At 36.7% G+C, this 14,114-nt stretch overlaps 1 protein-coding gene across 1 annotated transcript in view; it reads right to left on the bottom strand.

Annotated features, from left to right (window-relative positions):
- Positions 1-334: 334 nt before the first annotated feature.
- Positions 335-14,114, bottom strand: part of dicer1 (dicer 1, ribonuclease type III) — a 41,371-nt gene continuing 27,591 nt past the window's right edge. The window contains 7 exon segments of the mRNA XM_048190808.1: positions 335-4,134; positions 5,648-5,723; positions 5,902-6,064; positions 6,710-6,978; positions 8,822-9,590; positions 11,698-11,850; positions 12,624-13,443. Of these exon segments, the coding sequence (XP_048046765.1) occupies positions 3,969-4,134; positions 5,648-5,723; positions 5,902-6,064; positions 6,710-6,978; positions 8,822-9,590; positions 11,698-11,850; positions 12,624-13,443 (2,416 nt within the window). The 3' untranslated portion in view covers positions 335-3,968.

Here is a 14,114-nt window from a genome sequence, read left to right on the forward strand (position 1 = left end):
AGGGGGGCAGAATTTTTAAAGGTTTTTGTGATCCATAAGGTGCAGAATGCAAACCACTGCAGCACTGATACAGTATGAATGAGAAATAGTCATTTAAATACACGTCCCTTAAAAATACAGAAATTGCGCTGCAGTTTGTGACCCATAATTCCCTGTTTAAAATCCCCGTACTGTTAGTGCTCTACGGTGCTCAACATTCCCATAAACCCCTTCAAGAGGTGCTCGCCACACATTCCAGTCCTGCTATGTTGTCTTTGAACACCTTGCTGCTGCTAAGAGTGCATTTGACTTTTAAATCAGGTAATTATATAGTTTTTTTTTTTCTTAAAAAAACAAAAAAACAAAAACAAAATGACACTTGCTATGAAATAAAGCCCATTTAAATAAATTTTAGGGCTGATTTAATCAGATCTATACAATGAATTTAGTCTAAAAAGGAAATACAGGTAGGTGAGAAAGGAGAGTCTTCACTGACATGCACGAATACATCTGGATTTATATAATCTAAAATGGACAGGAGGGGATGTGATGGGTGAGGGACATTGCGATCCCAACATATTAAAATCATGCCAGTCGAACGACTTGACGGGTTACATTACAATTCCATATTCAAAGTATTACATTAAGGCAGGACATGAATGTACACATAGGACACATATTTAGCCCCAGATTGTAGAGATTCAAAACTACTTTTCTACAGTGTATTTTCTCTGATGATATCCTGCAGGCACATTGTATCTTTCTGATCACTTTTAAATACATTGGTAAAATACCAGCGATGCAAACAGCAGCAAGGCCAAAACCACAAGTTATTCCTTTAAACGTTACGGCATCATATATACATGTTTTGTATTTTTTTATCGTTCTGACATGAGGTAAAGTATGGCGCCCGAGTGCAATGCTTATTTGTGCTACATGTTGAAAAAGAAAGAAAGGAAAAAAAAAAACAAAAACAAAAAACACAAAAATTATTCTCCACCATGAAGGAAAATACAATCTGCAGCATATGATACAATGGAGGAGCAGTTTAAGAAAACACTCCCACAGATGATACTTTTTTTTTTTTTTTTTTTTTTTTTTTTACTGTGATATCTGTTCTGTGGGACTAGCTCTGACATGATGATCGATTATTGGTTGTGAAAATAAAAGTCTGTTTTGCTTCTCAGGAAAAAAAAAAAAAAAAAAAATCTCCATATCCATGCGGTGGCACCATGTGTGATTTCACATTCTCTGAAAGTTAAAAAACCAACAGTGAGAAGAAAGCTTAAACAAAAAAGTGAAGGAAAAAAGTGTGCGCCTTTCAGAGGCTCGGAAAAAAAACGTAAGAAGCTCGAAAAAAAAATGCACACACACACACACACACACACACACACACACACACAAAAAAAAGGAAAAAAGTTGCAATAGTCTGAGGGTTAAGGGTTACAGAATCAGTGTCATATCGCAGGGCCGGCGCGCACTGACCCTAATGCAAACTCACGCCATTGGTTGAGGGAATATGGAAACCCATTCACATCCAATGACTTCCAATACTCGACTCTGGGGTTGCGACTGAGATCATGTAAAGAGGGTCACTCAACTCTTGCTAAAACGGAATCAGATTGCACTCACTCTTCAAGATGGGGAGTACTTCGGTTGGAGCCTCGTGAAATCTTGTCTTTAATCGAGCTACAAGACAGCCTATGAGATATAAAAGCTGGAAAACAAAAACTGGAAGGCAATATCCAGTATGAAGCATGGCACCAAAAGTCCTTCACCAAACAGAAACCATAATGCTACAGTAGAAAGGATGAGAGTTTAGATGTTACAGGGTTGAAAGGCACCACTTTAGAGCATACTCCATTAAAAGATGCAAATTCAATGTCAGTGGGAATGTATTCTAGTGCAAATAGTCGTGAGTATATATATTTATCCCCCTGTAAGGTGCTGATGAGCGTATACAATACTGTGCCTCAATGCCATTCAGATTTGTAAAAAGGCATATCCACAAATATATTAATCAACGTTTTATGATAAGGCCAAACTATTCACAAGGGTCTTCTGAGGTAGCAATGCCAGGGATTATGTAACTTCAGGAATAGTTTGTCCGTAACATAACTGAAGAACAGACAGAATGAGGAAGGGAAAAGTTAGGTAGCCTTTAAGATGTTCAAATTTACACCCCTTTTTCTCAGGGTAACAATGATAAGGGTGTCCTGTTTTCTTACTATTAATACATTGGGGGGAAAAAAAACGGCAATTATAGTTGGTAAGACTGCAAGAGATGAGCGAGGGCGAGACGCATGGCTTATAAGATCATATCGGAGTGCAATCTATCGATTTTCTCAAGCGTTAAGTAACCCTTTCTGATCGGATGCAAAATTGTTTTCATGTGAAGGAAAATCCAAACTCATCAGAGAAGCATCAAGCTTATGTGCGGAGAACTTTTTTTTTCTCAGCATTTCCCCTTCAAGCATAAAAACCAAAGGAAAAAAACAAATGGGGAAACAATTTCTACAGCCTGACAAGCTGACAGAACAGAAAAACCAACCCAACAGATTTCAAAAAGGTAAAATTAAGAGGTAATACAGTTACAGTGCAAAAAGATGAGAAATTCAAGCTTAAACATAGCACCAAAAAAAAAAAAAAATGCATGCAATTAACTGAGGTATTCAAGTGAAGAATGCCTATTAATATGAAAACATTTAGGCTAGACAAGAGGCTACAACACATTAACGCTTAAAAAAAAAAAAAAAAAAAAAAAAAAAGGCTGGTTACCACATCTCCAAACGTGTGAATGTTGAGGGATTGATTTAACAGGTGCAACCTCACAACGCTGCATCAGTATCGACTTTGGTAAGCGATGCACGTGAAGTCTAGCGGAATATCGGTTTGTCCTAAAGACGGTACGTAAAGGTGCTTTGTGTCTTACAGAATTATCAGATCCTATTTTCCTCTTTCCGCTTTTTAATATAAAATCTGCAGCATATTTTCCCAGGTGATATGTCCTCCTGTTTATCGTTCGTGTCGTTATATCAAAACTAAGTCAGTCAAGTCAGTCTATGGATACATCTAATGTTCATAAACTAAATATCACCAATATCAGTATCAAAAGACATTACTGAAACCCCAAGTATCAACATATATTTCGTAATAAACATTTAATATCATATATTTTATATAACGTAGTTATGACGTCTATACAACCCATCCGGTTGGCTACACGAACATGCATCCTCAAGCGCCGTTTACAACTGTTGATTACAGTAATCGGGAATGTCAAATTCCTATCCGTCTTAAGGATGCGATGGCCTTTCTCTCTCTCGATACAATAGAGATCTAAAGAATTTTGCTGTGATCTGACAAAAAAAAAAAAAAAAACTTGTCGAAAATAAAGCGGACACTAGAAGTGCAATTTTGTTTGAGAATATATCATCTCAAGATAGAGAAAAACATTTCCAACAACACCAACACTATCTTTCTTTCCACGTGCCTTTCCTGCCAAATGGCAGCAAAACTGGCACTAGTGCACAGATTGAGGAATTTTGTGTTTTTATGTCGCTGTTTGTTTCTCTTATTTAGTTGATACCTTGGAGTTGAACTATGTACACTGTAATACTACCTATAAGCTTTAGCTTTTTTTTTTTTTTTAACCACTACCACAAAGCAGAGCATATATCTTTTTTAACGTTAATAAAAAAAGGGGAAGGAAGGGGGGAAAGAAGACCTGACCTTTTTCTTAACACTTGCGATACATAAAAAAAGCACTCGTGATCAAACAAAGCTGGGGAGAAAAAAAGATTGTGTTTGCGCACGTAAAGAATAAAATGAAACATGAACCCTATGTGAATTACTCTGAAATCTTTTGACTCGATTCATTTGAGTTTGACGCAGTCAGCGACAGTTCTTCACTCGGTCGTAAACTGGTGCCGAGAGGAGTTCTCTGCTGTGTTTTTGACTGGTGTGTTGGGGTGTCTGCTGTCTGAAGCTCAGTTGTTTTGGACCTGAGGTTGATTGGCTTTGAGACTGCGCAGGGCTCGGCGGGCAGCTGCTGACTTGGCTATCCGGTAGCTGCGTCCCACGCCTTTGAACTTGCCTTTGCCCACCACTTCCACGGTCACCCGTACTTTTCCATCATAGGTTCTCTCCGCAGGGCTGTCGGAGGCAGAAAAAGAAAAACAATGGTATGGTTATGACTGTTTAAAAATGTGACAATGACAAAAAAGCAATGACTTTTTGATGAATCAAAAAAAGAGAAAATCACTGCGCTCAACCATTTTTTTTTTCTTGGGTGCGTAGATCAGTGGAAATTGCAATACTTTCAAATGAAGAACGAAAGATCTGCACTCTTGTATCTTCTTAATGAATTATTAGTTTTTTATTATGCAACAAAGCACATACGGATCAAGATCTATCAAATGTTTTGGCAATCATTGATCTTGATCTATATGTGCTTTGTTGCATAATAAAAAACTAATACATTATTAAGAAGACACAAGCAAGTGCGGACTTTGTGATTTAAAAACAAACAAACAAACAAATAACTTGTTGAAAATAATTTATTTAAATTATAATTTTTTTTTTAAGCTATATCAACTAGGGGAGGGGGTAAAAATTGATTCATATGAATCGCTATTCTATCTTCTACCAATTCGCATTGATTCAAAAATTTCAAAAATTGATTTTCTAAAGTTTTACACTTCTTTAACATCGCAGTATTTAAAGTTATTGACACATTAGTGTTATTAATCACAATAAGTCACGAAAAAGGACTCAATGCGGTGCTCGCGCTGACGGACACACAGCCGAAGCGCGAGGACAGATGCATGTGATCCCAAATTCAATTCTCTTTCACAGCTTACTGCGCTTGCATGGTCAAATACACACACATTGTGTGGAGTATTTACATAAACACAGTGTTATGTCATACGTGAATGTAAATAGGAGAAAATCGAATGTGTAATGGTGTATTAGATCTGTGCATTCATACTTAAAGGGAAAGAAGCCTACTAAACTGTTGCCGTCTGTTTCATTAATGTTAATAAAAAAAAAACACTCAGCTTTTGACTGAATCACTTTTGTATATTTAATATGTATCAATTTATATTTATTTTACATAGTGAAGACTATACAGTGTTTTATTTTTCATTTGATTATTCAATTTCTGTAGTATTTCTTACTATGTTAAATAAACCTAGGCTACTGTACTGAAAAACTTTTTCTATTGTATTTGTCCAATTGTTTGTAATTTGCTTCTTTGTTCCTATTTTTAATATCAAAAAACAAAAAAATTGCCTGCCTTGCTTTATAACAGAAGACTGTCAGTCATGTGTGTAATGATTGTAGTCAGCTTAAATGGCATTTGTTTTATAATACTGGGCTGACTAAAATGTGTTCACATTTAATTCAGTAGGATTTTTTTCTTCAAGACCAATAAATTGTCTACCAGAGTCAAATAGGAAAAGTAACACAAAACAGTAAACTAGAATCAAATCTATGCATACATCAAATCGAAATTGCCAGGATTCAGAATTTTTAAAATGACTGATATTTGCTCTGAACCACACACTGATACAATAAGTTTTGCACAAATTATCGCTACTATGTGTGTATTTTGCAGAAGATTATGTTAAGAGGTTGCTTGCATATAAGGGAAAGACATTCCCACCTGAACTTCGCAGTCTCTGGTTCCATCTCCAGGAGTTCACGCACTGGGGATCGAGGGACATTAGCGGAGAATTTTTCTAGAAAACGAGGCAAAAACAAAAGCAGAGCATTTCAATCTGACATTTCATCATGCATAAAAATGGCACAATGTTTGAAAATGACTGAACTTATGGTCTTCGCCACATGAGCCGGCAGACAATCAGACAAACAGAAATGCAGAACTGATTTACTCGTCCGTACGTCTTTGGCCCTTACCTATGAGCGGCCTCATCATTGGATAATACACTTGCCAAACTGTCTCAAGTGACATCCCGCTATCCATGTAAATTGCACCAGCTAGCGATTCAAAGATGTCTCCCATTGCTTTGGGGACCTCAATGTCTTCTTCCTTCTCCTCATCTTCTTCCGATCGGCGAAGCTATGAGAGAGTAAAAACAATTCCGGTTTCTTTTTTTTCCCCCATACACAGAAAATAAGTGTTTCCTCTAAGGACAGAAAACTGTGCTTATCCATGTCAAATTCACATCCCCAAACTAATAACACACAACAAACATCAGAAAATGATTTGCAGAAAAAAAATAACTGTGGTCATAATGTGAACTGACAGCTATGCTGTACTGTAATGGTATTTCCTCTCAAAATGAACTGCGATCAATTACTTTTAGTATAACACTTAAAAGACCTAAATGTCCAATATTGGGGACAACATTACCCAGCGATGTAATTAAGGGGAACATTACTTATTTTATTCAATTTGTCTTTCCTCTTTCAGTATCCAGTGTTGTCCCTTAGGCATAAAATGCTTTCCAGTCAAACAAGACCAGATTCAGTGCCAAGATAACCATTTCAAAATAAATTAAATCCAACTGCATTTTTACAATCCAAAAAACGAAAACAAATACAAACACAGACCAGATTCCCGATGACTGCCAGTGATAGGATGTCACGGTACTAAATCTTTATGAAATATTATACATCTACACTGCTGACAATGGCATATAAATGAAATGACCATTTCCAAGGCCTAATAACTTTAACAGATAACAGTGGGATGATAGCTCACCTCCGAATCCATTCCTTGCATTTCATTCTTCTCCAGTTGAAATTGCACAAAATCATCGATCACGTGGAACAGTTCGGGCGAGACAGCTTTGAAGTACTTGTGGTAATCGTACTTGACAGCCAGGGAAGCAAATATGGTGTTGTTGACAAGTGCAGAGCGCAGGTCGGTCAGCACGCCTGGAGAGTGCTGCCGGGGATCTTCATAAAGGTGCTTTGTTATGAGGTAGTCTAAAATTGCATCACCAAGGAACTCCAACCGCTGATAACAATCTGTCCGAAGTTCAGAGTGGTACAAAGAAGGTTAAAATGAGACCATTAATATAACAGACCATTAATATAACAGCATCACACCACAGGAAATATGAAGTAATTGTTAAAAAAAAAACAAAAAAAAAAAAACAAACAGTAAACAGTTGTTCTCGCCTGGCGCACACAGCAAACAGTGCAATGAGCCTATGCTGATTTGGGAAAAAAAAAAAAATACAATGATTCTTAATAATAAATCAGGAAAAAGTTCATGAGTTATTGGTTTAAATTAAATCGAAACGGTCTTACCGCATCAGTTGGTAGTTTTGGTGTAAAAATTGTCACTTTTTAACTAATGCTATACAAATGAGAATACTTAATCTCAGACTTGGTTGCGTGACATCAGTTTTTTTTTTTTTTTCAGTACCTGACATAAATGATAGGTATACATGACAATATATTTCCTGCAGTCACCAAAATCAACCAAGGAACCAAACAGCTATACTAAATTAATGGGTAATTATAAAAATGTATGAATGATATATAATTATATTTTTTTATTATACAATTGAATATAATAAAAATAATTATTATCATTATATTCAATTATATAATAAACTACATTATAAAAAAACTGTTTAAAGTACCACAGATTACAAAAATGGGTAGCAATAATAACACAATAACATAAAAACAATAATGCTGAAATTAATTAATTATTATTCATTATCAGTTCATTTAAACAAATCTTTATATTTATTTTTATATAAATATATATTTATTATATAAATTGATTATATGTAAAATGTTAATATATTTGTAATATTATTACAACATTAATTTATACAATACATTTATTTATATAAATAATTATAAAAATATTATTATTATTAACTTTTTTTTTGTAATTAGTGGTAATATAAATAAAAATATACTATTAAAAAAATACCCAATTGTTTAGTATTGTTTTAGTTTAGTAACGGGGGTGGGGGCTAAAAGAAACATTGATGAAATCATAACTGTTAAGTGGAATCAGACAACAATCAAACTCCTTATGATTCTTTTAGGGATAGTTCACCCAAAAATATAAATTTGATGTTTATCTGCTTACCTCCAGGGCATCCAAGATGTAGGTGACTTTGTTTATTTAGTAGAACACAAATGATGATTTTTAACTCCAACCGTTGCGGACTGTCAGTCGTATAATGAATGGCAATGAGAACTTCGTCTATAAGAGTAAAAAAAAAAAAAAAAAAAACATGCACAGACAAATCCAAATTAAAAGCCTGCGGCTCGTGACAACACATTGATGTCCTAAGACACAAAACGATCGGTTTGTGCGAGAAATCGAACAGTATTTATATCATTTTTTACCTCTAAAACACCATGTCCAATTGCCCTGCGCATCCAGTTGGTGAGGTCAGAAAACGCGTTCTGATGACGGAATTGATGTCTCGCGCTTTGCTTCAACGAGTGCGAGAGATCACTTCCGTTGTCAGAGCGCCTTCAGACCTCACTAACTGGATGCACAGGGCAGTTGGACATAGTGGTGTTTTAGAGGTAAATAATGATATAAATACTGTTCGGTTTCTCGCACAAACCGATCGTTTTGTGTCTTAGAACAACAGGGTATAATTTGGATTTTGTCTGTGCATGTTTTTTTTTTCTCTTATAGATGGAATTCCCATTCCCATGAATTATACGACTGACAGACGGCAACGGAATTAAAAATCATCATTTGTGTTCTACTGAAGAAACAAAGTCACCTACATCTTGGATGCCCTGGGGGTAAGCAGATAAACATCAAATTTTCATTTTTGGGTGAACTATCCCTTTAAAAGCAACTGTGTAAATACCATCCACGAACCTGTTATGGTGTTGTAATGATACGAGGCGTGGGTGAAGGCCTGCAGAAGATATGCCTTGTTTTTAAACATGTAGTTTATCTTCTTCTCAAAGTTCTCGAAGCCTGAAATGAGGTGGTTGAGGGTCCGCTCGGCATCCGGGTGGTCGAACATACAGCGTGGAGGGATCTTCAGCCAGCCGTACTGCAGCTCGGCCGACCCCCCTGAACTCTGCTTCTCCGCCGGGAGCACCTTCAGGCCAAGGGAGCACAGGAACAGCTGGGCTGCCCTCTCCCCACAGCTGGTGAGGTAGCACCCCAGCAGGGCCTCCACACAGTCGGCTATGCTCTTATCAGCGATGCACTGCTCGGTGTGGAGGTCGTAGGAGATGGACTGTTTCCCAATATCCGTGCCACAGTTTTCTTCAGAAGGGTTCCAGAAGCCCACCACAAAGTCATCCTCCTCGCCAGCTTTGCTGGGGTCCAGGTAGCACATGGCATCCCAGGAACTGTAGTCGAACTCGTCAGCGCCACCGTCTGGGGAAAAGTGGGAGTTGTGAGCTTTTTTGGGTGCTTTCCATTCACAGCCAGGCTCGGCCGGCTGTAGGGAGATCTTCTTCCCGAAGGCGCCGGAGCCAATCAGCATGTTATCGATGAATCTGATGTGCTCATAGTAGTACTCCAGATCATCTTCCACATTGACCTCTTCTTTAGAAGGCTCGACCTCCACATCCTCCGCTTCATCGTCGTCATCCTCCTCATCGCTGGCTTTTCCGTTGGCCAAATCTTTATTCTGAGGAAACAAAAAACAGATTTCCCAATGTCATACAGCTCAAAAAACCAAACCAAACCAAACAACATCACGAAAGGAACGTCGAGTCCAAGAGCCCCGTGAAGCCAAGGCTCAGTATCTACAACAGATTTGCAAAGATTACAATTTAAAAGTGTTTTAGTTCAACCACAGTATTATGTTTGCTCAGGAGAGCTCTAACAGAGCCGAGGCTCACAGTCCAATTCAATGACTCATCCAATCTAATGTGATTCAAAAGCTAAAACATACTCAGAATTTTTTTTATCGTTAATATGCCATAACTTTGACCATATGAGAAAACATCTATTGCATATTCATTAAAATGTTAATACCCATGACACCTAATACTGTAATAATACATGGAAGTGAGACTTAAAATTACAGCACCCGAGGCAAATTTAGTACACTCGTACCATATATATATATACATACACCTCGAACCACACAGAGAGACCCAAAACATACAGCCAGTCTCCGACGAAACCATGGCGAGGGCTGGTAGAAACCAGAAGCAGAGTTCTTTCCATTTTTCTTACTTGGTTCTCTGCACATGTCCTAATACATCACATATGCTTAAACACAGATGGAAAGCTGTGGCTTATATTTAATGAAATATATTACATATTTTAAGTAATTGTAGCACCTCTTCCTGACCTGACATGTTTCTCCGAATTGTGTCTTGGCTTAAGAGCTGGAGATTTCTTGAATTTCATGATATATCCAAGTAAGCTTATCATGAGGGATGCGATATGGTAAGGTTGCATTTCCAAATTACAGACTAAGAGTTGTTTTTGTTTTAATAATGTGAAAAGCATCATGGGAGTCTAAGATTTTGTAATGTCTTTGAAATGTTACAAGTCTCTTATTCTTACCAGGGCTGCATTTATTTGATTAAAAATACATTAAAACAGCAATATTATGAAACATTATTACAATGTATGTATATGTACAATGTACTTTTTTTCCTGTGATGGCACAAGCTGAATTTTCAGCATTATTACTCCAGTCTTCAGTGTCACATGATCCTTCAGAAATCTTTCTATGCTGATTTGCTGCTCAAAAAAACATTTCTTAGTATTATCAATGTTAAAAACTGTTGTGCTGCTTAATAAACCATGATACCTCTTTTTAGGATTCCTTTTATATATATATATATATATATATATATATATATATATATATATATATATATATATATATAGTAACATTATTAATGTCTTTACTGTAACGTTTTGATCAATTTAATGCATATTTGCTAAATAAAAATTCTCATTTCTAAAAAAATCTTACTGCCCCAAACTTTTGAATGGCAGTTTATATAGTGTAAAAACACAAACGTTACTAAAATTTTAAAATGTTCTGCACAAAATATAGCCCATATCACACATTCATACATTTATTTTTGTTTTTTATGGTCTTCACATTTACACATTGTCTGAATGAGAGCACTAGTATTGACAGATTGTTTAATTAAAATATAAAAAATAGAATTAACCCTTTATCTAATTAAACTTGATTAAATCAACTTAACCTGACACAATATTGTATATATTGTCTTTGCATTATTATTAATCATTTAAATCGCATATCGGATTTTCCCTATATATTATGCTTTTTAGCTTACAAACATTTAAGGGTAATTTCCTAACTCATTTCAGTAGGCTGGCGTTATTATATTTAATCTATAATTAGTTACGCTGCTACATTTTACTTATCCATTTCTTGTATTTAGAGGTTTGTAAATAATTATCCTAGACAATTGAACTGTGAAAGATTTGCAGGCATGAGCTTAAAATCACACCAAAAGGTGTGTCACGCTGAACTATGGCTAAAGGTTTTCATGTAAAATAAATAAATAAATTTCTGCCCTCTTTTCTGAAACTCAGCTTCATGCAGAAAGGATGAATCCTGCCCCCTGGTGGCAGATACAGGAAACAGCTGCAGCTCAATGCTGCCAAGATGTTCCTCAGCTCAAGGCACAGAGCCATGTAAACAGACTTGTAATTGTGCATAAAGATGCATGTTGATATTGGGTTAAGCTTGACTTGAGCTATTGGGTAAACAACTGGAGATGCTCTCTGACTCATACCTCATCTGAGTCCCACTTGTCCGTGGTGCTTTTGTCCTGATTCACCACGTAGCCCGGAGGAAGCCAGTTTACCGGGGGATCAAAGATAGATACCACCATTCTACTAGGAAGGCCCTTTTTCTTCCCCAGGCGATAAAGGTTACAGTTGCTGACCTGGAGAAACCAAAGGCAAAACGTTTGTTTTCCATATAACACATGAAGTCAAAAATTAATCAATATTTAGATATAATCGTAGCGGATGTCAAAAACATTATAAATGGTAGTAGTTAATTAGATGATCATCTTTTGACATCAGTAATTCGATGTGTGATGAAAACCAATAACAATTCAGTATGCAAATATTATAAATTAAATCACATGGACTTTAAATGGCAAATATTCTATTAGTGCAAGTAATTAGTAACAAGTATTACCAAGTAATTAGTGCAAACGGGAAATGATTAATATAATAAATATATAATAACAACTATTATTAAATATATTATTTAATCAAAACATATTAATACAATATCTACAATGTAGTAATACATAAGAACTGTAAATATATTTAAAATGAAAATTTTTAAAAATGATATTATTTAAAATGTTAAAATGTACATACAATGTTTAATAATATTATTAATACATATTTAAGAATAGTTCATGGTACTAAGTAAAATATAAGTAAATTGAAATAAATGTATTTAAAAAGGTCAATTTACAATAAAAAAAATTATGAAAAGAAATCAACTAGATTTGTAAATATATTAGTAAAAAAGAAAAGAAAAGTAAATTTTATTTATTTGTTTATTATGTAAATATTGCTGCCACAATCCTAGAATACTGTGAGTGGCTCCCAATGCATTACTATGTGATTACTAAGGTATACTTAGTGTTTTTGTTTTGCAGTTGCTCTAATAATCTTAGTAACTGTTGCAAAATCTTACCTTCTTGCTTCTCATGTATGACAGCCTGCCCTCATGGGCGTCGGGATAAGTGCAGAACAGGTAGGTGGTGATGGCGTGTTTCAGGAAAGAGTCGCCCAACATCTCCAACCTCTCCAGATTGAAGCCGTCACTGGCATTGGAGAGGGTCAGGGCCTGCAAGATGAGGCCGGGGTTGGGGCCCAAGGTTTTCGGAGAATCCCAGGCTGGACCTGTGCAGGTTGTTGTAGATGTCACGTCAGATACCTCTGATGACACTTCTAAAGGTGCTGTGGTGCTGGTTGCCGTCTCTGGTTTGGGGCAACAGTTTGAGGTAGGTTTTTTCACATGTCTGTCGCAGAGATCTGAGTTCCTGCCTGGGGTACATTCATCGCTGGGCTGGGGCTGTGGCTCGCCGACTGGAGAGGGCCGCACGGGAACTGAGGTAGTGGTTTGCGTTGATAGGTCACTCTCCAGAGGGCCCAGCTGAGAGCATTGGCAAATGTCATGTCTGTGTGGGAGGTCGTCACTGTCGCCCCAAGTGCTGTTAGGGAGGTTTCGGAAACAGACGCAGTTGCTCTTGTCTTTGTTCAGCGTCTGGACATCAGTCACAGGAAGCACCTGGGTTTCTAGCTTTTCATCTGGTGTGTTGCAGTTCTCACAAGGGAGAGCGCCCTCTGGAGGCTGGGAGGCCTCCGTACTGCAGCTCTCCTCGGCAGTGTGGTCTGAATCTGAGCTTGAGCCGTGTTTACAGTGATCGTCGTCTTCCATACATGCACTGGGGCAGGAAATGAAAGATTTGCTGTCGATGGATTTCTTCCATCCGAAATCCAAATTAGGATACCTGGAGTCAATATTCAGTGAGATTAGGCCTCAAATAGTTGCACTTCCTAAAATAACATTGCTGAAGCCAGCTGCTTTCTAGGGTAGCATCCTAACCGAAATTAATTAATTGGAACAACCTATAGACAGTAACTCTCTGTGCCAAATGTCTCAACTAAATCCAATAATTTGAGGTTAGCATGTTGCTGCTAAGCTAAACATTCAACACTAATGAGAATAACAACATTGCACATGCCAATATTAAGTCTGTTAAACAACCGTTTAGAAATTGGAATGGTTGCCCAATATATATATATATTTTTTTTTTTTTCTTTTGGATGTCCGATGGCAATATCAGAGCAACGTCTTGATTCTATCATCAAAGATTTGTTTAAAGGCATATTTACTGAATGTCAGTGGTAGCTAGGCTATATGAGAAAGTGTTACAGCGGTGCCTTATGTAGTCTATTACTAACTAATACGCTATAATACTTTATCATATACAATATATTTTCTGTGTATAACATTTCTGTCAACTAATTTATTAGACAAACGTTAAACAAAGACAGTAAACTAATCAAGATGGAGAACCGGAGCTTCGGTGCATCTGCGCTTAAGTCCTTGCATTCTTAGCACTGTCAAAATAAAAGCCTAATTCCAACACTTAAAGGCACAATATGTAAGATTTTGGAT

The sequence above is a fragment of the Megalobrama amblycephala genome, linkage group LG5, assembly GCF_018812025.1.
Source record: "Megalobrama amblycephala isolate DHTTF-2021 linkage group LG5, ASM1881202v1, whole genome shotgun sequence".
Classification (NCBI taxonomy): domain Eukaryota; kingdom Metazoa; phylum Chordata; class Actinopteri; order Cypriniformes; family Xenocyprididae; genus Megalobrama; species Megalobrama amblycephala.